The 22,781-nt window shown below is 38.8% G+C and overlaps 2 protein-coding genes across 3 annotated transcripts; both read left to right on the forward strand.

The window, feature by feature from the left end:
• Positions 1-1,088: 1,088 nt before the first annotated feature.
• Aux (cyclin-G-associated kinase) lies at positions 1,089-7,275 on the forward strand. Its single transcript, XM_070312268.1, has 8 exons — positions 1,089-1,154; positions 1,244-1,502; positions 2,139-2,200; positions 2,274-2,859; positions 3,479-4,305; positions 4,379-5,104; positions 5,216-6,328; positions 6,709-7,275. The coding sequence occupies exons 2-8, from the start codon at positions 1,376-1,378 to the stop codon at positions 6,814-6,816; spliced, it is 3,549 nt and encodes a 1,182-aa protein (XP_070168369.1). The 5' UTR covers positions 1,089-1,154; positions 1,244-1,375; the 3' UTR covers positions 6,817-7,275.
• Positions 7,276-7,828: 553 nt separating this feature from the next.
• On the forward strand, positions 7,829-20,775 carry LOC138942212 (uncharacterized). 2 transcript variants are annotated; one of them, XM_070312266.1, is made up of 8 exons: positions 7,829-8,555; positions 9,081-9,625; positions 10,438-11,456; positions 11,539-12,406; positions 12,721-13,070; positions 15,503-15,875; positions 17,225-17,295; positions 17,417-20,775. In XM_070312266.1, the coding sequence occupies exons 2-8, from the start codon at positions 9,173-9,175 to the stop codon at positions 18,399-18,401; spliced, it is 4,119 nt and encodes a 1,372-aa protein (XP_070168367.1). In that variant the 5' UTR covers positions 7,829-8,555; positions 9,081-9,172; the 3' UTR covers positions 18,402-20,775. The 2 variants fall into 2 exon arrangements, with proteins under 2 accessions (XP_070168367.1, XP_070168368.1); XM_070312267.1 differs by having other exon boundaries at positions 17,228-17,295.
• Positions 20,776-22,781: the final 2,006 nt, after the last annotated feature.

Here is a 22,781-nt window from a genome sequence, read left to right on the forward strand (position 1 = left end):
TTGATTAAACTCTTTGAGATATAGTTATAAATAATCGAGCTGTTATATTATTTTTGAATATTCTCGCCGTTCACTGCTGAGCCATATAGTTCCGATAGGAGGCCGATAGGTGGTGACGGCGTCGCTTAGAAAATGATTAATTTGTTAATTTCCGATAAAAAATTCAATAAATTATGAAAATAATGATGGGGCAATATGGAGCAATTAAAGAGGAATCGTTTCATGCTGGATATAGTTGCAAAAAACTATTGGAAATATGTTTTTGAGTGAAAATGATAAATTTTACGTTTTTTGTAAATTTTTCAAAAACTATTAATTTTAAAAGGGAAGCAATTGTGGATTCTGACGGAGCAATTAAGGAGCAATCGTTTGAGCTGTTAATTATTCAAAAATATGAACTTCCAGCGCCAACTTATTTCCTTCTTCTTCTTCTTCTTCTTCTTCTTCTTCTTCTATGGCTGTTTGGGCATTAGGGAAGTCATCCATACACCATTGTTTTTTCGCCAATTTATTTTCGGTAGCACGAACATGAACCATATGGAGATTTGATCGACAGTACCGAAAAGTGGATGTGGGTAAGTGTTTCCAGTTCCTAAAAGTGGATACATGGCGCTGCTCTACGGCCTAGAAAAAGCGTCCCACGAAAATCGCCGGCATTGCCTCTCTCAGGCTTCTCTCTGGTAGAAACGAGAAAAATTGATATTTCAATAGAGCCAACTTAACTTTTGCTTGTGAATGCAAATAAACATAATCCTTGACAATTTTTTTGTTAATTTTCCATTATGATTATTAATACGAACGGTAACTGTTACACAAACATCGATATATAAATTATATATCGATTATATATTGATGGTTACAAAATAATGAAAAGTAAAAATTGACACCATCTACTCTCAACCGTTTCCACCGACTAAATTTCGTGTCAATTCGCTGCCACTCCGACAAAGCTTAGGCTTAGATCGAAGTGGGAGTGAAATGAACGCCATCAGTCGTGTTTCCATCGACTTAAATTTGGTTCTACTAGACGCGATTTGATCGTACTAGATGCGAATTAATACTTCGGTGGAAACTAGCCCACTGTTTGTAATGGGTGCTTTCCATTTAGTGACTCAAGTCGACACAGGGTATCATTCTATCTTTGTTATTCACTGGTATTGAAAGAAGCTCAAATGATGATTTCACTAAACTTGTATCGACTTGAGTCACTAAATGGAAAGCATCCAATCTAAAATGTTTTAAGACAAGAAGATTGACTGCGCGCGCCGATGATTTCATCGCGCCAATATGGCCGGACAGTATCGGTTGTCTGCAACGCGACTGTGAGAGCGGGTTGTCCGGAAGGCGCTCGTACTGGAGATAGATCCAGAAAAATATGTCGGACTATCTAAGGTCCGCGCTCGGGTACTTGAACGGAGGCAACGGCGGCGGCAACGAGTACGTCGGCCAAACATTGGACATCAACAATGTGAAACTGCGGGTGACGCGATTGATCGCCGAGGGTGAGTCTATCTCCGGCTGGCACCTCCTACCGCGATAAGGTCGATCGCAGAATTGTTCGTTTTCCACGTAAAGTCGATAATATCGCCGAGAAAAGGAGAAAAAAGAAAAAAATAGATCTCGTGCCAAATCTCATATGACATCTGTCATGTGTCAAATGCGTTTTGACAAGCGAACCAAAATGATGATTTTGACATTAGTGCTCATATTTTTTATTTATCTTTCTCCTCTTCCATCATACATACCAGTCTTTTGTTAGATTTTATATTGTCAGTTTATAGTACTTGTCAATATTAATATACATTGTCACATTATTAGTGCTAATGTTAATTAATTACTCCAAATAAAAGGATTAGACTATTGGATTTATACATTTGTATATAAATGTTCTACTCGAGTTATCAGGTATTTATCTTTCTGTATTTAACATCTAAGACAATTATAACATTTATAGAAATATTTGGCTGGATTTACTTTCTAAAATAAATAAGCATTATTTAATCATATATTGTTGCATAATACATGTATAGCATTTATCTATACACATGATAGCAACATGAGACATATATAGTTGTTATAATCGAATTATGTATCATTATTAACATTTAGATAATTTGTGGCAAACATCGTATCAACAGGTGGATGGGCTCTGGTGTTTGCAGTAGAAGACATTGCCACAGGAAAAGAATATGCGCTTAAGGTAAAAAAATATACATTTGAGATATTTCAGATCTTTTTCTTTACTTGGAATATATTAAAATTGTCTTTGCTAGAAACTTATCGCCATCGATGAGGATGCGAATAATATTATCATACAAGAAATAGAAACACTGAAGAGACTGTCGGGTCACCCGAATATTATTCAGTTCTTGTACGCTCAACGGCTGGAACGAGAGGATCGTAAGGGTTACGAGTATTTGGTCGTTACCGAACTATGTCCTGGTGGTACCATAGCTGATATACTTAGAAGCGTGTCTGCGAATACGCTGACTCTCGCTCAGGTGTGCAAGATAGCCTATCAGGCAACACGAGCAGTGCATCACATGCATAGTCAGCAACCAGAACCCTTCGTACATCGTGACATTAAGCTGGAAAACTTTCTACTTGGAAGAGACGGCCTCGTGAAACTCTGCGACTTTGGTAGCGCGTCGACTCAACAAATATTGCCGAATCCATCATGGAATGCTCAAAAACGCGCCACACTAGAGGATCAAATGGCCAAGTATACAACCCCCATGTACCGCGCCCCGGAAATAATGGATACATGGAACAATGAGCCTATAGGGCCTCCAATGGATTGTTGGGCTTTAGGATGCATATTATATTCTTTGATTACATTGCGGCATCCGTTTCCCGAAGGTAAGATGCGATATATATAGGGCAAATCACTAAAAACAGAATATTTAAATATCTCTCATGGAAGTTAAAAAATACATACATACATATGTGCTTACAGAGAGAGAGAGAGAGGAGGGGGGGAGGAGAGATATGCAAAATATAATTCCAATGATTTGTAGCACAATACGAATATGGACGTGATTTTTTTTAGTCTTCTTTTTTTAATTATATGAAGCTAATATATTTTATCCCTTGCATGCATATTGTAACTGATATTAACATCATTTAACTTAATGATACCCTGATGAATTATGCATGCAGAAATTGAAATATAAACAAGATCATTTTTTAGAGATAAACTTATTTCATTTATATTAAATGTATGTACATTAGAAATGTTTACAGAATTATATTTCAGAGGACTTTGTAAGTTCAAGAAAGATATTTAAATCCTTTTTTCTAATAACTTTATCCTATGTATAAAATTTATCATTATTGTTAATTTATAATTATATTAATATAATAAATGTGTTTTGAAACAAATCGAAAGAAATTAGAAATTCATTCTTTCAGCAAAAACTTGAATATATACAACAATAGAGTCTCTTTCTCTCTTTAAAACACTTTCCTTATCCTACAGGTAACAAGCTAGCAATTGTGAATGGCAAGTATCCACCGTTACCGCCTAATCCGCGGTACGCGTGTCTGCATGATCTGGTGAAAGGGTGTCTGCAAGTCTCGCCTATACAAAGATTGACGACGGCGCAACTCTTGGAACGTCTGGCAGCGATTGCCGAGTCAAACGACTTCGATCCTAGAGAACCGCCGCAAATCGAAATTGTCGCGATCAAACCGTCGCCACCCCCGCGTCCGACGCCGCCGCCGCCGCCACCACCGTCGTCGTCGTCATCCTCGTCATTGAACACGCCACCGCCACCTCCTCGTCCTACTCACCCGGTAATGATGCCGCCACCGAGACCGGCGCCCGTGCAGACAACGGTGTCCAAAGTTCCGGCAACTCAAGCTACAACGGGCCTATTCAATTCGCTGAGAGGCGGCGCCGGTAGCATCCTGCGCAACCTGAAGGATACCTCCAGCAAGGTGATGCACACCGTTCAACAGAGCATGGCCAGAACGGAGCTGGATGCGAGTTATGTGACGTCGCGTATACTCGTTATGCCGTATCCGGCCGACGGAATCGAGTCTGCCTATCGTGCCAATCATGTGGAGGACGTGAGAGTCTTTCTCCAAGCTAGGCATCCACCGCCCGCTCAGATTCAGCTGTATAATCTGTCTCGCGGCCGGCCAAACGTCACGAGGCTTCCCGGCAGGCACATCGATTGCTCGTTTGCCTACGCCACGCCGGAATCGAACGCGCCTATGCTGTTCGCTCTGTACCAAATCTGTCAGGATATCTATCAGTATTTGAGCGCCGACTTCAATCACGTGGTGGTGCTATATTGTACCGTGAGTACAATCGCGATTACTGAAGTGCGTAATTTCTGAAGCGCAAAACAGTTCACAATTGATCTTTCTTTAGGATGGATACCGAGCGAGCGCCACGGTAGCGTGCACTCTGCTGATTTACTGCAGAGCTCTAACCACAGCCAAGGAAGCTATCGCTTTATTCACGACGCGACGTTGCCAGCCGCCGCATCTGCAGCCTTCAGAATTGCGCAGTATCAATTACATGAGTTTATTGAGCAGCGGCCGGTTACCGCATACTAAGCCCTTGGTCTTCCGTTCCATCGTCATACAACCGGTACCATTGTTCACTAGAGCGAGGGATGGTTGCCGTCCTTATATAGAGATCTACAGCAACGGCGCGTTGGTTTTTACGACCAAGAAGGCCATCTACGAAGAAATGAAACTATTTGGAATGATGGAGGGCAAAGTCTGTTTGATCTTAGGAGACGCGGCCGTGCGCGGTGACGTTACTATAATGATACATCACGCCAGGCAACAACTGGGCCGCGTAATCGGCATCAAAATTGCCTCGTTACATTTCCATACCGGTTATGTACCTATCATCGAGAGCGCCTTGACATTTGAGAACCGCGACTTGGACGATGCGCCCGAGATCGGTGGCAAATTTCGCATCGTGCTGAACGTAATGATAGGTGAGGAGAATTCGAAGCTATCCAGAGTACCGGCGCCTTGGGAGGCGGAAACTTGCGTCAATCTCGTCCCAGATCCGCTGTTCGGCTCGCCGCTGGAGATGGAGGAGACACTGGAGAACTTCAGGACCGCTCCTCGTCCGAAAGAGGTAGAATGCTTTGTCCGCTTTAATCAGACATATAATAATTATTATATTAATAACTCTTTTAACGCCAAGTGCAGAAAAATCGATAATAATTAATCATGGTGATTATTGCAGATTCATAAGGCACAATCAAACGAAACCGATAGAGTTTCGCAACATGAAGCAATACTTCAACAACCAGAAAACCCGAGAGAGAAGGAGGAGATGAACATAAAAGAAGGGAATAACTTTCAGGAAGCTGATTTGCTGAATCTCGGCATGCCGGACAATACTAATAGTATCTCAAATACTCCCGCCACCACGGCGGCAAATCCAGGTTTAGATATTTTCTCTAACTCTAGTCAAAACGAAAGCGATCTCTTGGGCGGTTTCAGCGTGTCGACATCGCAGATCGAGACTGCCACCTCTACCTTGATTAATAATAGCGCCTCGGCTGATTTATTGTTTGGACACAATGACTCCGCAACGAGAAACAATAATAATCTGAACATGAACGATCTATTATTTGGACAGAATCAGACAATGTCGAGTAACGTCAAACAGGTCAATGATATGCTATTCGATCCGCTAGGCGGAAATACCGCAAACAATCTTCTTGGCGGCTTCGCGGCTAATTCTACCGCCAAAATCCCGAATACTGAGGAGAACTTGCCACGAAATGCCAGCGTGCCGAACTTTGCCGCTCAAGCCAGTAAAGATCCGTTCGCCAATTTGGCCGGTTCGTTGGGAACAAGTCTTGCGAGCAGTTGGAACGGTACGCCAAAGAACTCGAGTACCCCACAATCGGCGAGTCCGGCGCCCGCAAGCACACCGATTCACTCTAGCCCGAACACGATGCACAAAACCAACGATAACATAAACAGCGGTGCTACGGATCCGCTTGGCGGTAAAGCGAAAGAGAAGGCGAGTGGCGATGCGTTCGAGGATCTTCTTGGCAGTCAGGGATACAATTTCTTCAGTTCGCGCAAAGCCGAGAAGGACAGCCCGAAGACAATAAATCAGATGCGAAAGGTAGAAGTGGCTAAGACGATGGATCCTGATAGGTTGAAGATAGCTGAATGGACGGAGGGCAAGAAAGGCAATCTACGAGCTTTGCTTTGTACCCTGCACACTATCCTGTGGCCGGAGGCTGACAGATGGCAGCGTTGCGAAATGCATCAATTGGTTACGGCCGCGGATGTCAAGAAAGCGTACAGAAAAGCCTGTCTGGCTGTGCATCCGGACAAGGTACTTGAATTATGTTGAATTTTGAATATTATGGTTTTTGCTTTATAGTATAAGTGTCATCGTTTTTCTTATATAACTCACCAAAATATTAATATCTTTAATTTACCAGTACATATATATATATATATATATATATATATATATGTACTGGTAAATTGAATATATATATATATCAATAAAGATAGAAAGATAAATAATTTATTATTATCGATAATACAATTACATCTTACATAAATGTTAATTTAATAAAATAAAATATTGCCTGAATATAATTAGACATATTGTAAATATTAATTTTGTTATTTAAACAAACCTAAGAAATGTAGTTTTTAAGTTAAGATAGAAGAAATTTATTGCGAATCAATGTTTTTCTGTTATAGCAAGCTGGCACGGCGAATGAGAATATTGCAAAGTTGATTTTTATGGAGCTGAACAACGCATGGAGCACGTTTGAAAATGACGCGTTGCAGCAAAATCTATTTAGCTAATTTTAATGACCTTTATCTGTTATCGAGAGAATCTGTTTGTGTAATTAATTTAATTCCTAGTGGAAGGGGAGCTAAGAGCGAGCGGGAATCTTATCCGTGAGATAACCGCAATAATTGCATTCCAACTACGTTATTTTAGCTTTAGAGAAAGAAAGAAAGAGAGAGAGACAAGGTGGCAAAAGAAAGGAGCGAGATTGGCAAAGCAGTGCTTCGAGATACATCTCCTTATTGTTTCAACGCCTTGCAAACCTAGTTAAAATCTCAATTATGACAGTATGGTGTATAACATATATATGTATATAATGCAAATGTACATTAAAAAGAAATTCCCAAATATACGAAGCTATTTTCCGGCCGAAAGAGAAAGCTTTGTACACTATTATCTATCGCAAAATATAAAAATTCGAGAATTTCTGTAGAGGTATTCTATTGCACTCATCATCACACACACATACATCACAATATTTCAGCACCTGATCAGTTATGAAAAAGATTGCATATAATGTAAGGATAGTATCTCATAGGCATTATAATATAATATTATTTTTTCGATAATGTAAGGCACAGAATACCGCTACTAGAAATATAATATTTCCTGAATTTGAAGATTTAATGTAAAATTTAAGATTTTTTAGAAGAGATAAAGAAAAATGGTTCTTTCTTAACGCATACATTTAATAAAACTTAATTTCATCAATAAGAGCATGAAATATAAATACGAAAAAGAGTAAAAATGACACAAATCAGTATCTTTAAACTTTGATTTAAATTATTTCTTTAATATACAGGGTGTCCTCCAAAATATATTTTTATGAATTTAAAGTAAAATTTTTGTTAAAAATAAAATTTCGAAGAAGACTCCGTTATTCGTACAACTTTTGAATACACCATTGAATATTTTAATTAAATTTTGAATTAAATTCAACTTATAAAAATAAAATTTTTGTTTATTGCTTTTATTTTATTGCTTATACGTAACATCTCTATTTTTGATATATAAGAAAGAATCGACTAGAAATTTATTAGAATCTCATTAAAAGATTAAAGATTTATATCTTTTTCTATATTGCCAATCGAGTTTTCTCAAGTCTTGATTTAAATCAATTTTACATTTTTTTTAAATTCTTACACATTATCAAAACAATCTCGAAAGCTATTATTGGTTTTATTTATTTCAGTTAAGAGAAGTATCGAATTGCGTCCCAAGAGCGTGCAAATAAAGTCAGGTCACGGCTTTCGGGACACCCCATGTATTAATAAGAGCTCCAAGAAATCCGTTCTTTTTTAATTCATAGAACACTGCGAGAGACATTTATAACAGGCGTCAGCAGAATTCGCGAGTATTGGTTGCATTGTCGAATACATACACATATACACATATACATGAAGAGAGACAGGCGCAATACAAACGAGAATGCCACGAGCGCGCTCCTATGGACGAGGTATCATAGGGGTGAAAGTTAAAGGGAGGGGCTGCTCGTGAAAATGGCCGTTACGCACGGGGTAGACTGTCCGGGGGTGGGCAAGTAACGGGGGGGGTGATAGCTCTTCGCTCATCCTTCGTGTCCTCCGCGAACCGACGACCAATTGACCGATTGCCTTGCGACCATCGACACGATTTTATACCCCGATTTAAGATCGACAACAGCTATTATGTGGCGACGGCCAAAAAGCGATCCCTGTTCGGCTCTTCTTAAACCCCCACCGGACGCGCGACCTTCCATCCCTTCCGTCAAGAGGTAAGGTCGTCTCTCTGTTTTGTGTACCCCATTTTACGAATTATGCGATTATAATCTCTCGCCTTAAAATATATATGTGTGTGAAAGATGTGTCTGTTTTTTTTTTTTTTTTTCGTGTTCCGAGTTCCGAGAGAATTATTTTGACAGTTGCGGGAAATCAAATGGAACGGAGTAACTGTCCCTGGCATAGGTGAAATATATTTTCTCTCGGTGCATAAACGTAACGTGAGAATATTCTATTCAATCGTGTGTGATATTGCTATTTAAAGAGAGAAAAAATTTATTAAAATACTATATAATAATTTTAAATTAATCGTTTTTATATAAAAATTATTGTTGGCTTTTAAGCTTTTCTTTCATAAAGCATTGATATTTGTGATAGCTTATAATGTGTGAAAAAAATATCTCAAAAAATGTAATTCAGAAATAATTTAAAATAAAAATATTGTACACACAATAACGAGATATTAACAAATATTTATTAATATAAATTTATCTATCATACGCATCATATTATGCTTTCAGATTAGGCCCGCTCTTCGGCAATGCACGTCAAAAAAGCTAAAAAATAGAAAAAAAAAGAGGAAGGGGAGAATAAATAAGGAAAACCGAGGAAGATGCTTGGCTCCTATTCGAGAGTGGTGATCCTCCTTTTGTTAGGGGCTTCTGTGTCAGTGTCTAGCACTGCGGATACTGCGAAATCTCTGAGAGCGGCGAAGGCTAGGCTCAGATCATCTTACGCATCTTGGCGGATAGTGGTATGTTTAACACAGCCTCAGACCCCTTTCAAGACAGACGTACAGAGAGCATGGGAGGAAGCGAGATTGGAATCTTTTCACGCGGATATGGATGTGTCGTATATAGAAGCAAGGATGGCACCCATGACAGATTCCTTGTCGTATCCCTTGTCACTGTTAAACAAATTTTGTACAGACATCGAAGGCGGAAAGACAGTATTAAGCCTTATTATAGGGGGAGGATCGGCAGCCAGATTTCTCGTCACGGCTGCTGCCGCTTTGAATCTTCCAGCTCTATGGTTGCCGTTCGCACACCGAGATTTTCTTCGCCAGGTACACGTTTACGAAATTTAGGATTGCATAGTTGGAGCTATGCCAAAGGATATATACACAGGATGTTCCTAAACATATGTGAAAGAATTCGGGAGGTGATTCTTTGGGTGATTTCTTGAAGGAAAGTTCGTCATCAACCTTAAACGGCATAGTTTTTGAGATACAGAGTATTAAGGTTTTAAAAAGCAGGCCCCTGTTTTTTAAAAAACAATCTTAGCCCCTTCGCTAACAACACACATGTTCAAAAAGAAGTTCTCTGGACGTTCGATTTCTAGACGATTGAATTTCTTGTATTTTTTCCCTAGAATCATCTTAAATCCTTATAGCTTATATCACATTGAAAATATTGAAGATTTAAGGATTCGCATAGTTGCATAATGCGAAATAGTCCATTATACACCTGATATTTTTGATCGTATTCGCCAATCAATGAGAAGGAGAACAGATTCACATCATATCATTACTGGAGGTGGTTATTTCCAATAATTGCTATAATTTTGTTTAATTTTGTTTTGATCAAAATATATTTTTCTGCAATCTTATTTTTTTACTTGAACATCGTGTACCTCTTAACACTCTATAACTGTTTAGAACATTGGTGTATATATGAAATTTTCTTCAAGAAATTAGCTAAGGAATCAACCCTCGAAATTTTTTGCTCATATTTAAGAACACCTTGTATATATACTGTGTATATCCCTGTATACCTTTTTATTGTTATCATCAAATTTTATATCGCCTTGTAGAACGAAAAAACGAAATATACAAATGTCGTGCAACACGCAAAGATAAAGGATTTTTTGATTACTTAGGGAAATCTTGGCCGGTTTGAGAACCGCATAGGTTCGAGCCCGAAAGAGATCGGAGCAGCGGCTGCCGCCCTAATGCATCGAGCTAACTGGCACGCGTTCACTCTCCTCATCGACACTACTCTGTTGCCCGTAACCCATCTCCTACAGATGAATCAGCCGACGAGGCTGACGCCTCGCGCAATCATACATCTGCCGACCAATGATAGAACTCTGAGATTGCGATTGAGACGGGTGGCCGAGGAGGGGGGCAGCGGCGGGATCGTGGTGATGGCGTGCGATCTGAACAATGCCCGCAAGATCCTCGGGGCAGCCGGCAAATTCGAGATGCTCTCGGGTAGATTCTTGTGGCTCTGGTTGGACCTCAAGGCGGAGCTACGTCCGAACGAGCCCAATATCATCAGCTCGGTGATTCACGGCATGCGCGTCACCGCCGCCGCCGCAGCCGGGACGAACGAGAACTTGCCGCTGGAGCGAGCGATAAATCACGACGAGCGGCCTTTGCCGCTGATGAGTTCGTTGCCGAGTTTAACTAACGACATACACCGGCTGCAAGAATATAGATGGCGAGATGAGAGGACCGTGACCAAGCGAGAGGACAGAAGCTTCAATTTCGATGAGGAGGAAGAAGGGAGGGTCGCAAGCGACAAGGAACTCAATTCCAAGAACTTTATGCCAGTTGGTATGCTCGCACTCAGACCATCTGGCATCAAGATCATGGGCAGCGATACTATACTCTCCAGAATGCTGAGGGAAACCTCGCAGGCGTTGGACGAGACCTTTCAGGAGGCGAAGCAACGATTGGGCCGTATGCGCGATCTGCAACTCAGGGAACACTTTGTCCCAGAATGCTTTCCGGATCGTAACGCCAGATTCATGACGAGCGACGCGAGAGAGAACGTTTCCGCAATTCTAACTAGGAAATTGAAGAGATCCATGAGACAAATCTCTAGGGACAAGGCAGAGTTTCAGTTGCTGAACTTGCAAGCCGTCAGATTTCCCGGGAATAAGACTCAATTAAGGTTTAATTTGGCCCCCTGTAAATATTTCCACCTATTACACGCTCAAAGGCGAAAAATAATTAATCGCACCAATATTTAACAGGTGGACCAAAGTTGGCACCATCAAGGGTGGTAGAGAGGTCCGTCTGGATACCATAATCTGGCCAGGTGGCGGTATTGTGCCAGCGTACCTCGAACAAGGTGGCGAGAAGATAGGGATGCCGATTTATCGCATCGTCACTGCTCTAGCGTCGCCCTTCACTATGATCACGAATCTGCAGGAAGGTTTCTGCTTACGCGGTCTTATTTGCCAGCAGGGTGATATGGTCATGTGCTGCTACGGGCTGAGCATGGATTTGCTGACGGTGGTTGCGCGCGAGTTGGGCTTCCGTTTTGATCTGTACCTGGCGGACGATGGACTGTTTGGCAAACGGAACGGCCGAAGCGGCACGTGGAACGGTGTGATGGGCGAACTGGTGTCCGGCCGGGCTCAAATGGCGTTCGCACCCTTAAGCGTATCCGCTCATCGTGCCGCAGTGGTGGATTTCACCACGCCGTACTACTTCAGCGGCGTGAGTTTTCTCACGGCGCCGAAACTCCGTTCTGAGATACCGCTGTTCGCGTTTCTGTTCCCATTTAGCACGGAGCTGTGGATAGCCGTGTTCACATCTCTCAATTTCACCGCTATTGCCGTGGCGCTCTACGAATGGTTCAGCCCGTTCGGCCTGAATCCCTGGGGCAGGCAGCGCAGCAAGAACTTCTCCATCGCCTCCGCGCTGTGGGTGATGTGGGGTCTCCTGTGCGGTCATCTCGTGGCCTTTAAAGCACCCAAATCCTGGCCTAACAAGTTCCTCATCAATATTTGGGGCGGCTTCTCTGTTATCTTCGTGGCGTCGTACACGGCCAACATTGCCGCCCTTATCGCCGGTCTGTTTTTTCATTCTGCAGTGAGCAATTATCACGATAAAAGTGTAAGTATCTCCTTTCTTTTTTATTATCGGTAAATTTGTTGATTATCTAATGGCGTTGTAAAAAAAAAGAATTAGTATTAAAAGATAAGTATTAAATCATTTTTATCTCAATTATATTCACTGTTAATTAGTTATTTTTTATAATAATTATGTCGAAAATTTATTATTATTTGTAAAATATTATGAATGAAATAAAATATGTGTCAGTATTAATTAACATTTGAATACGAGAAAAGATTATGTATTTTGTTCAAGCATATCTCTAGTATATCTCTTTTAATAATAAATTTCCGAAACTTGTGTACATTTTACAGCTGTTATCCCAGAGAGTTGCTGCGCCAAGAGCGTCTGCGGCCGAATATTATGTGCAAAGAGCGAATCCGCAATTATGGTCTCACATGTCTCGATTTTCTTTATCGGATGTCGCCGAGGGGGTGGAAAGATTAAGGAACGGCACCCTGGACATCCTGATCGCGGACACGCCAATCTTGGATTATTATCGCGCGACCGACGATGGTTGCCGGTTGCAAAAGATTGGCGATACCATCAATGAAGATACTTACGCAATCGCCCTCACGAAGGGACATCCCTTAAAGGAGAGCATATCTAAAGTCATAGCGAATTACACCAGCAACGGGTTGCTCGACATTCTGCAGGAGAAATGGTGAGTGACGCGCAAAAAATAAGTGCAAAAATTTATTAATCGATATCGGTTCGCGGATAAACTTTCTTTTTATTTGCGCGATAATTACGGGAGCGTAATAATTACGTTAGACTAAAATACATTAAGTGGTAAATAAAGTCTGTGTTTACGCAAACTGTCCGAGATAATATATTACAGGGTGCCCAACCAAAAGTCGCCACCCTCTTTTATTTTTTAAATTAAAAGAGGTAGACCGTAACAAATATATATCAAATTAAATGGTTCAAACTTTATTGTGAGTATAGTGATTGCTTCCAAAAACTATCTATGTTAAAAAACGGACAGGTACGCATAATTTTTTTATAATAATATGAATTTTTTGGCATGAAAAAAGTTGTAGCGCTGTTTGAAATGAATGCGATGTATGATATAATATAAATATTTTACATATTATACGAGTCTTATCGACTTAAAATATCGCGGGCGACATCTATCTTTTCATTTCGGCCCTGCGATATGGCTAACTTCGGATTGAGTATTAAGCGGGGAGCACACACTTTTGCATAAGCGCATAATCATAAGCATAAGGAATTTGATTGGTCAATTTCCTTATGTATAAGGAAATGGACCAATCAATTTCCTTATGCTTATGATTATGCGTTTATGCAAAAGTGTGTGCTCCTCGCTTTATGATCAAATGACAATATGACATATATCTCCAAGGGAGAATTCACACCTTGGCAGAAAAGCAGAAAGCAGAAAAGCAGAAGCCAATCAGAACTCGTGCTAGAAAAGCAGAAGCCAATCAGAACTCTCGCTGATAGTAAGCAGTACATTCTGCTTTTCTAGCGCGAGTTCTGATTGGCCTTTGCTTTTCTGCTTTCTGCTTTTCTGCCAAGGTGTGAATTCTCCCTAATGCACGAGTCAGAAGTTGGCTATAACAGGGCAGAAAAGATAGACGTCGCCCGCGATATTTCAAGTCGATATAAAACTCATATAATATATAAAATACTTATATTTTATATCATACATTGTTGTATTCGTTTCAAATAGTACTATAACTTTTATCATATCGAAATATTCATATTATTATAAAAAAATTATGCATACCTCTCTTCGTTCGTTAACACAAATACCTCTCTTTTGAGTGGATGGCCACGTTTGGTGGGATACTCTGTATATGAGTAGCGCACAAAAATTTTCTTTTATCTAAATTTAATTAATTTTTTATTGCCGGAGTAACTCTTTAAAAACATTTGTCACACGTATCCCAGACAGCACAAAACATCCTCAGGATCATCCTGAATATGTCCAGGACGGTTCAGGACATTTGTAGGATGTTTTAAGATATTATTATAAACATATATTTATAAAAGTTTAATATGCATACATAATTATTTTTAGTTGTGTCGACTATTTTATATAATTTAGAAATCTTAAGTATTATAATAAGTATTAATGTCCTATAAATGTTCACTGGATAACCTCTGGATGTCTGTAGGATATATCTGCCCTGTCTATTATATTGGATGTCTTTTGGATTTCCAGAGGACATATACATGTGCAATTAATTGTTAACATTAATTTCGTTTAATATTAATAATTGAATTTGATGCGCACATTTTCATATATCCAAAATTATTATTTATTTAATATTTCATGAGAAATGTTACTGTTCGCAACATTCCAAAAACTTTACAAACAATAGTATTCAACCGCTAGTTCGTTTGTTTAACGCTATGCGACACGCGAACTCGTATATGAGATTTGGTCATGAGAATTATATAAAGCTTGCAAAGAGCAACTGACAGGAAAGTACAAATGTAATTATTTTCTATCAGTTCAATTTCTGATGCAATCCCAACATAGGGAATTCAGATATTGGATTGTTTAGACAATATTACACAACTCAAGCCAAACCTAAAATATTCATGTATAGCACGAAAGCCTCAAATACTAAAGAACGGTGAACTATTTTTAATATTAGATTTTTAATATTGGCAGTAAATAACAAAACATAATTTTAATTTATATTTAAATTTTTTAATTTGCTCCTTGAAACATACGAAAAATATCCCTAACATATCCTATAAAAATCCTTAGGATGTTCCACAGAATCTCCCTGGATTCTCCAGAGGTTAATATACGGCTATCATTTACTCTTCCTCAGGACATCCAGAGGAGATCCGAGGGTTACAATGGGATATCCTGAGGATATCCTACATGTATGTCCTGGATGCCCTTTGGACGTCCTAAGGACATCCTTGTGCTGTCTGGGATAAAATCAATCATTCATTCACACAGAGATTTTTACACATATAATATATATTTTATATATAATATATGTATATATATCATTATTTATTCATATATCAATCAAAAATCATCACACACAATATCACTAATTGTAAAAAAGAAGTACTACAATACCCTGATAAACGAGCTAATTTCAGGTACGGTGGTCTCCCATGTCTCGGAGGTCGACAAGGTATGAATACGGGGTTAGATGCTGAGTCTGGAGGTCAACCCAGGCCATTGGGAGTGGCGTCCGTTGCCGGGGTGTTTTGTCTGCTTGGGATGGGCGTAGTGCTCGGTACCATCATATTAGCGGGAGAGCATTTATTCTACAAGTACACATTGCCGCGACTACGGCACAGACCGGAAGATTCCATCTGGCGCAGCCGTAACGTTATGTTCTTCTCGCAGAAGCTGTATAGGTTCATCAATTGCGTGGAATTGGTCTCACCGCATCACGCCGCGCGAGAATTAGTACACACAGTGCGACAGGGCCAAATCGCGTCGCTCTTCCAGAAAAGCGTTAAACGGGTGCGTGTCACCGAATTTTTTTTTTCTAAGTGGTACATGATATACGCAAGTTCACGAATATAAATCTTGATGATAGATTTACATTTATATATTTGTGAAATAATTGCAGTAGAAAAGCATAATCGAAGAGATTACATTTTATTCTAGCTATAAAAAGATGATTAAAAAAATTTTTTTTTTTTCAATATTAGAGATTGATCTTTTTGACGTTTTACATATGTTTTTATTGATGTTCAAACAATACTTTAGTTCTTTAATATTTAACTTTTTTTGTTCAATGCGTCTCTATGCATAGTGCAGAAAAAATGTATAGTTCAATGATGTAACATCCCAAATAACCAAGTATGATTAATCATATTGATTAATCATATTGCTGTCATATTGCCAACAATAATACAATTGTTGGCAACATAACAGCAACCTCATAGATATTTGGCTATCTGAGATGCGGCACCTCGTGTAAAGGTGGGTATACACTTAGCGAACGAACACCGAACGAACAGCGAATGCGAAACGTTTTGAACGTTTTTCTCGCACGAATTGTTTTTGATGTACCGCTTCATGAGGGAATCGAGCCGAATTCTGTTCGCATTCGCTTTGGTGTATATATTTGCTGAATGATAATAATGAACGTTTGCATTCGCTGTTCGTTCGCTAAGTGTATACCCACCTTAATGAGATTAATATTCTTGTCTGAAATGAATAAATCCAGTCTAATTCTATTCTGTAGGATATTTATGGGATACTGAACTTAATTTTATTAGAAAAAATTGAAAAATAACATAGTAATGTCATTTTAAAATTAGATATTTTAAATTTTGCTGAAATTTATTCATTTTTTAGTCAATAAAATATTAATTATTAATTTTTTAAATTCTATTTAGGTTCAATATATCCCAAAAAAGTTTTTTTTTTATTAAAAAAAAAATTAGTTATTTGATGCATCAGTTTTCAAGATATCCGTCATACTAACTTTGAAAACAATGTTTAAAAAAAAAACGTTTAAAATTTTGCAGGCCATTTAAAGATTCGCGCACTATTCTATTTAAAGTCTTATAACGTTAACTCGGCGAATTTTTCAATAAAATTTGAAAGACATTCTTCAGATATTATACTTTCAGAAAAAAACTGACCTTTTTACTCTCTAAAGGAGACTGGATCCTTAAAGATACAATCGGTATTTTTTTAACAAAAAAAGAATTGTCAAAGATTAATGCTCACGAATTTATGGCCAGTATTCTATTATTATATTATTATTATTTTGTTATATTATATTATATTATTACATTATTATTATTAGTATTATATTATTTTAATCTCTAAATATCTACATTGTTACCATATTCTAGAAGGAACATGAACAACGTCGCAGACGTAAAAGCAAAGCGCAATTCTTCGAAATGATCCAAGAAATCCGAAGGTAAGAGAATGTTATTATCAAACATTTTTCCTCAACATATTCTCATATTCAATCATGTCAAAATAGGAGTAGATACATCAGAAATCAATGCGCCAATTACTCAGTCATTCTAATCTTTCAGAGTTCAACAAGAGGAGAAAATCGAGACGGTACCAGAGGAACCTACAGAGACTGCGAAAAAGGATGAGAAATTGGGGAAAGGTAGAGAGAAAAGTCGTAGCAAGAGTCCCCTGATGCCTCGTAGTCCGAAACGCTCGGAGAAGAGCAGGAGTTCGACCAATCTTTCGGCGTCCCGTCTCGGACTATCGCCGGTGAGTCTTGACGCGCCGATGAAGCCACGCGAGTTTACGCTCAGCAGCACCAATCTGCGCGCGAGGAGCCCGCTGGAAACGGTTGGACGTAGATTGAGCCACGGTGACGGCGGTTCGCCGCCGCCGCGTCTCGGATCGCATCTCGGCGGCAGCGCGACGTTACGCCCGTTGGTGCCTACCAGGAGCGATTCAACCGGCGGCGGTGGCACCCCGACTATCAGACGCGACTCCGTCGCAGGGGGAGGCGCTGGTGCACCGACCCCGAGATACTCTCGCAGCCCCGCCAAGCGGGGTCAATCCTTTCCGGTATTTGCTACTCTGAGACCGCCGCACTCGGCCGGCTACCAAACATCCAAGAGTCCGCTGTTGTCGCCCAATAATGAGCTCACTTCCGCCATCGGGAGAAAACTGTCGCGTGAATGGGGATCTGGGACTATCAGTCTTACCAGGTCGTCAGAGGCTATAGGTGGTAGTAATAGCGGTGGCGGTGACAGTGGCAGAAGCGGTGGCTCAACCCACACCCTGAATCAAGAAATGACGCTCTCCTTGAGTCGTTCCACAGACGAAAAGAAAGCCCAGGGAGAAGCGTTGCCTATCAAGAAGCCCATACGGCGTGCCAGGAGCCACGAGAATCGTGACAGCGGTAAACTGATGGTGGACCTGCCGTCGCCTAGATTGACTCAACCGGTGGTGGGCGGCCGGTCAATGAGCGAGCGAACGAAGAAGCAGCTTGAGTCCGAGTTGAAAGCGATTCTAAGTGCCAGGGCCCATCACCGCGACCTGCATCCCCCTTGATAAAAGACCGCCCCTAATTAAAAAGAACATTCGGCTTTTGGATCGTTGAGCCTCTGAGGGGCTTTGATTTAAGCAATATCAGATTTATAGGTCAATTTGTAGAGGAAATCCGACACAGTTTCAAAGAAATTAAGAACTTAAATCAGAATTATAGCGGAGAGCGCGGGAGAAATTTTCTGAGTAGAAGGGATAGAAAGGGTGACGGGGAGGGGAGAAGAAAGGAAATCTCTTTGATTGTTCATATGTTGTTACGTACATTAATAATATAGGATAATATCGATAAACAAAAGTGCTATAAACTTTAGTAGTGATGTCTTTAAATAGTTAACGCGGAAATACACACGAGTTCTAAGATATTTTCTTGTTAGCATTTTAACTCTACGTTAACCGACAGCCTGGGTGAGTCTCTCTCTCTCTCGATTGCTATAATACCAGCATATTGTACGCTACAGCGTTTCTCAACTCTGATTTTTTGGCGATTCTTAGTGCATAAAGTTCTATCTTGAAAATTAAATCGATTCTTAAGACATTTACTAGATCAGAGACCTGTTCAAGTTTATCAAACGAGCTTCGCCATCCGCCTTTGTTCTCAACAATATAAATAACAATCAGTTGGTCGCACGGATACAACGAACATACGTAATGATTTCTAAATAGAATCTTAGTATCTTTGTTTTCTCATTTCTTCCTGTTCCGTCTAATAAAACGGAAACGTTTTGCTCGCAAACAGAAACTCGGACAGGCCTATATGTACTATTCCTTTTAAGAGTGTAAATATTTTGAGAGACAGACTATATTGTTCCTTCATCTCGTCATAACGCGAATACTGTAAATATAACAAAATATAATATATAGGGATTTTTCGCATGAACAGGATACCTAAAATAATTATCTCGTGTTGAGAAACGCTGCTTTAACGAACTTCGTCGAATTGGACTGCATACTGCCATATTTAATATTTCTGTGACTGCGGAAGGAGAGACTCGCTCGATGCACTTTCGGCGTAGAATGACCACTAATTGTGAGATAATATGCATTAATCTTACAATTATCATCGCGTCTGTCGAAGGAAAGGATTACAAAGTAAATGGAATTCTAATCCGAGTCTAATGTATTCGTAACACACAGGTTATTCAATACGAGAAAGGAAGTGTCATTAAGAGACCTTCTTAATTTAAAATAAGAGAAAAATTTCGTAGCCACATGCATGTGGTCGCGGATTCTTCGCGTGACTTACGATTATTTCCTAAAGCAGTGCCAAAGATCAATATAACTCAAATCTCTCCATCCTTTGCTTTATCTTACACGAAAGTGTATAATAATAGAACACGATTTTTAGCAAAATAAACACCAGAGACAAAAGAAACCGCAATATCTATATTATATTGATAATCGTTTGTTTTCCTGCGACTTGGTAAACGTTCGGGTTGATGAATTACCGATTTCCGACGAGATTTTATTAGATAAAATGATAGATAAAAATTTAATTCAGGAATTGTAAATGAAACATTATTGGAATTGAATAATCGTTACTCATCGATGTGCATGTCTCACGTTTTTGTCTATCGAATCACTTTGATGAAAGAGGGCGAACTCACACGTCTATAGTCTCATTATTATTATTATTATTCGACTTAGATGGTAGTATGGATGTGTATGGGACTAAATTTTAATTAATTACATTTAAAAAAGGAGGATTTATGAGCGAGGCCTTAGAGGAGTTAGTCGTATCCGCCCAAAAATATACTTTACTTAACTAGTATTGTACTAATACTGTATTGACTGTATTCGAATATTTCACTACATTATATTGCATAATAGAGTGTATATACAAAGTGTCCCAGAATTAGATTGACAAATTTTAAATGATTGTAAAGGACACCAAAACAAGCCAATTTTGCCAATAAACCCGTCCGCAAATGAGCCGTTTTAGCACTAGAAAAGACTATCAAAGACTAACAAGGGAACTTTGCGAATCTAAAAATTTTGAATTTAGAAATTTCTAGTTGTGGCCCAAAAATGATTCTAAGGGGTGAAATCACCCCTCATATGTAGAGCGGTTTTTTGCTTTTCTCGATATATCTCGAAAATTATTCGAGATATCAAAAAATGTTTTATTCAAAAGTTTTATGGTAAAAACACCTCTATTTAAGCAGATTAAAAAAATTTTGAAAAAATAATTTTTTTTAAAGATTTTTGCCTTCGTTAGTCTTCGATTCTCTAGTGCTAAAACGACTCATTTGCGATGGATTTATTGATAAAATTGGCTTGTTTTGGTGTCCTTTATAATCATCTGAAATTTGTCGGTCTCATTCTGGGACACCCTATATATATATATATACACACACAGGGTGTCCCACCAAAACACTCTCTTTTATTTTTTAAATTAAAAAAGATAGATCTTAACAAATATATATAAAATTAAATGGTTCAAACTGAACTCTATCGTGAACATAGTAGTTGATTGCAAAAGCTGTCTGTGTTAACGAACGGAGAGGTATGCATAATTTTTTTATAATAATGTGGATATTTCGATATGATACAAAATTGTAGCACTGTTTGATACGAATATAACAATGTATGATATAATGTAAATATTTTACATATTATACGAGTTTTATCGACTTGAAATATTGCGGGCAACGTTTATCTTTTCACTTTCTATCCTGCGTTATGCACAACTTCTGACTCGTGCATTAGAGATTGACATATATATGTTATCATTTGCTCATAATACTTAATCCGAAGTTGGCCATATCGCAGGACCGAAAATAAAAAAGTAGATGTCGCCCGCGATATATTAAGTTGATAAAACTCGTATAATATGGAAAATATTTACATTATATTATACATCGTTGTATTCGTTTCAAATAGCGCTACGACTTTCTTCGTGTCGAAATATCCACATTATTATAAAAAAATTATACATATCTCTCCATTCGTTAACACAGATAGCTTTTGGAAGCAACTGCTATGCTCACAATAGAGTTCAGTTTGAACCATTTAATTTTATATATATTTGTTAGGGTCTATCTTTTTTAGTTTAAAAAATAAAAGGGTGTATATACATATACATATACATTTAGTTTTACATAGTTTCCTTAGTAGAAAATGCTATTGTATTCAGAGAACTTACAGACTAAAAAAATCCCTCGAATCCTTAGCGGGTAGATATATATCCCTGTATGTATGAAAGTGTATGTGTGACTATTCACCGAGAATGCAGCGAGCATGATCGTCAGGTAGAGATGTAAACAGAAAAAGAATATTGGTTTTTTTTTTGTTTGTTTTTTTTTCATAAATGCGATTTTTTGTGAGATAAAACAAGTCTCGTTTTATTCAATTTTGTTTCTTTTTTTTTTTCAGATATTTAACTTTATATTTTGATTATTGCAAATTGACTTTCCATTATTTTTTATTTTGTAGATGATAAATCTGAATTTTGATTTTTTATTAGAAAAAGAAACAGTTTTTTTACATCTCTACCACCAGGACTAGAGCAGTCTGCACACTTCGACACTCCGGTAGCTAGAAGAATATCATTATCTTTGTTAGTGATCGTGATTAGGTAGTTTCGAGAGAGAGTTTCGATTATGAATTATGCGCCGAAAGCTATGATTGACGAAAGTGATTCCTGAATGATTGCACAAATCGTGCCGTTTTACAGACACGCTAAATATATTATTATTTAGCTGAGTATTTCTCGTTCGCCTACGTTCCATCCGTGAAGTTGCCCATAAACGCATTTCGGCTAACTTAAGCTAACAGTTCCTTTCTCTCTCTCTCTCTCTCTTTATTTTTTAAAATGTATTTCTTTTGACTGTATACACGAAGTACTGTTATTGGTTTAAATTATATCGGTGCTTTAAAAGCTCTGAAAAGTAAGAAATTTTTTTTCAAGTGGACTCTATAGCGTTTAGTCTGTGTACACAGTTGAATGTACACAATTGTATGTAGACAATTGTATTATTTCAGGAAGTGATCAAAATACAAATATAGGGGGCCAGTCTAGAGTCACCCGCGCCTAAGGAAATCAAAAAGATAGACTTATTGAAATTAATTTATAAGCTGTAATTCTTTGTAATATATGGGTTCTGCCGGCAATTTGGTTCAGTAGATATCTCTCTCTCTCTCTCTCTCTCTCTCTCTCTCTCTCTCTCTCTCTCTCTCTCTCTCTCTCTCTCTCTCTCTCTCTCTTTCTCTCTGTTTCATTGCGTGTTCTGTTTTCGTAAACCTCTCGGGAAAGCCTGGCATCCTTCAAGGATCTCTGTACATATGTGTCTTCTACTAGATACCTGAAGGAACACTATTGCACTAAATTAAAGGTCGAGCCCCCACTTTTTTGTGCGCCAACAGTACTCTGCGTTGATACCACTGCTT

This window comes from Polyergus mexicanus, unplaced genomic scaffold (assembly GCF_030449975.1).
Source record: "Polyergus mexicanus isolate NDT 795.1 unplaced genomic scaffold, iyPolMexi1.0 SCAF_22, whole genome shotgun sequence".
Lineage (NCBI taxonomy): Eukaryota > Metazoa > Arthropoda > Insecta > Hymenoptera > Formicidae > Polyergus > Polyergus mexicanus.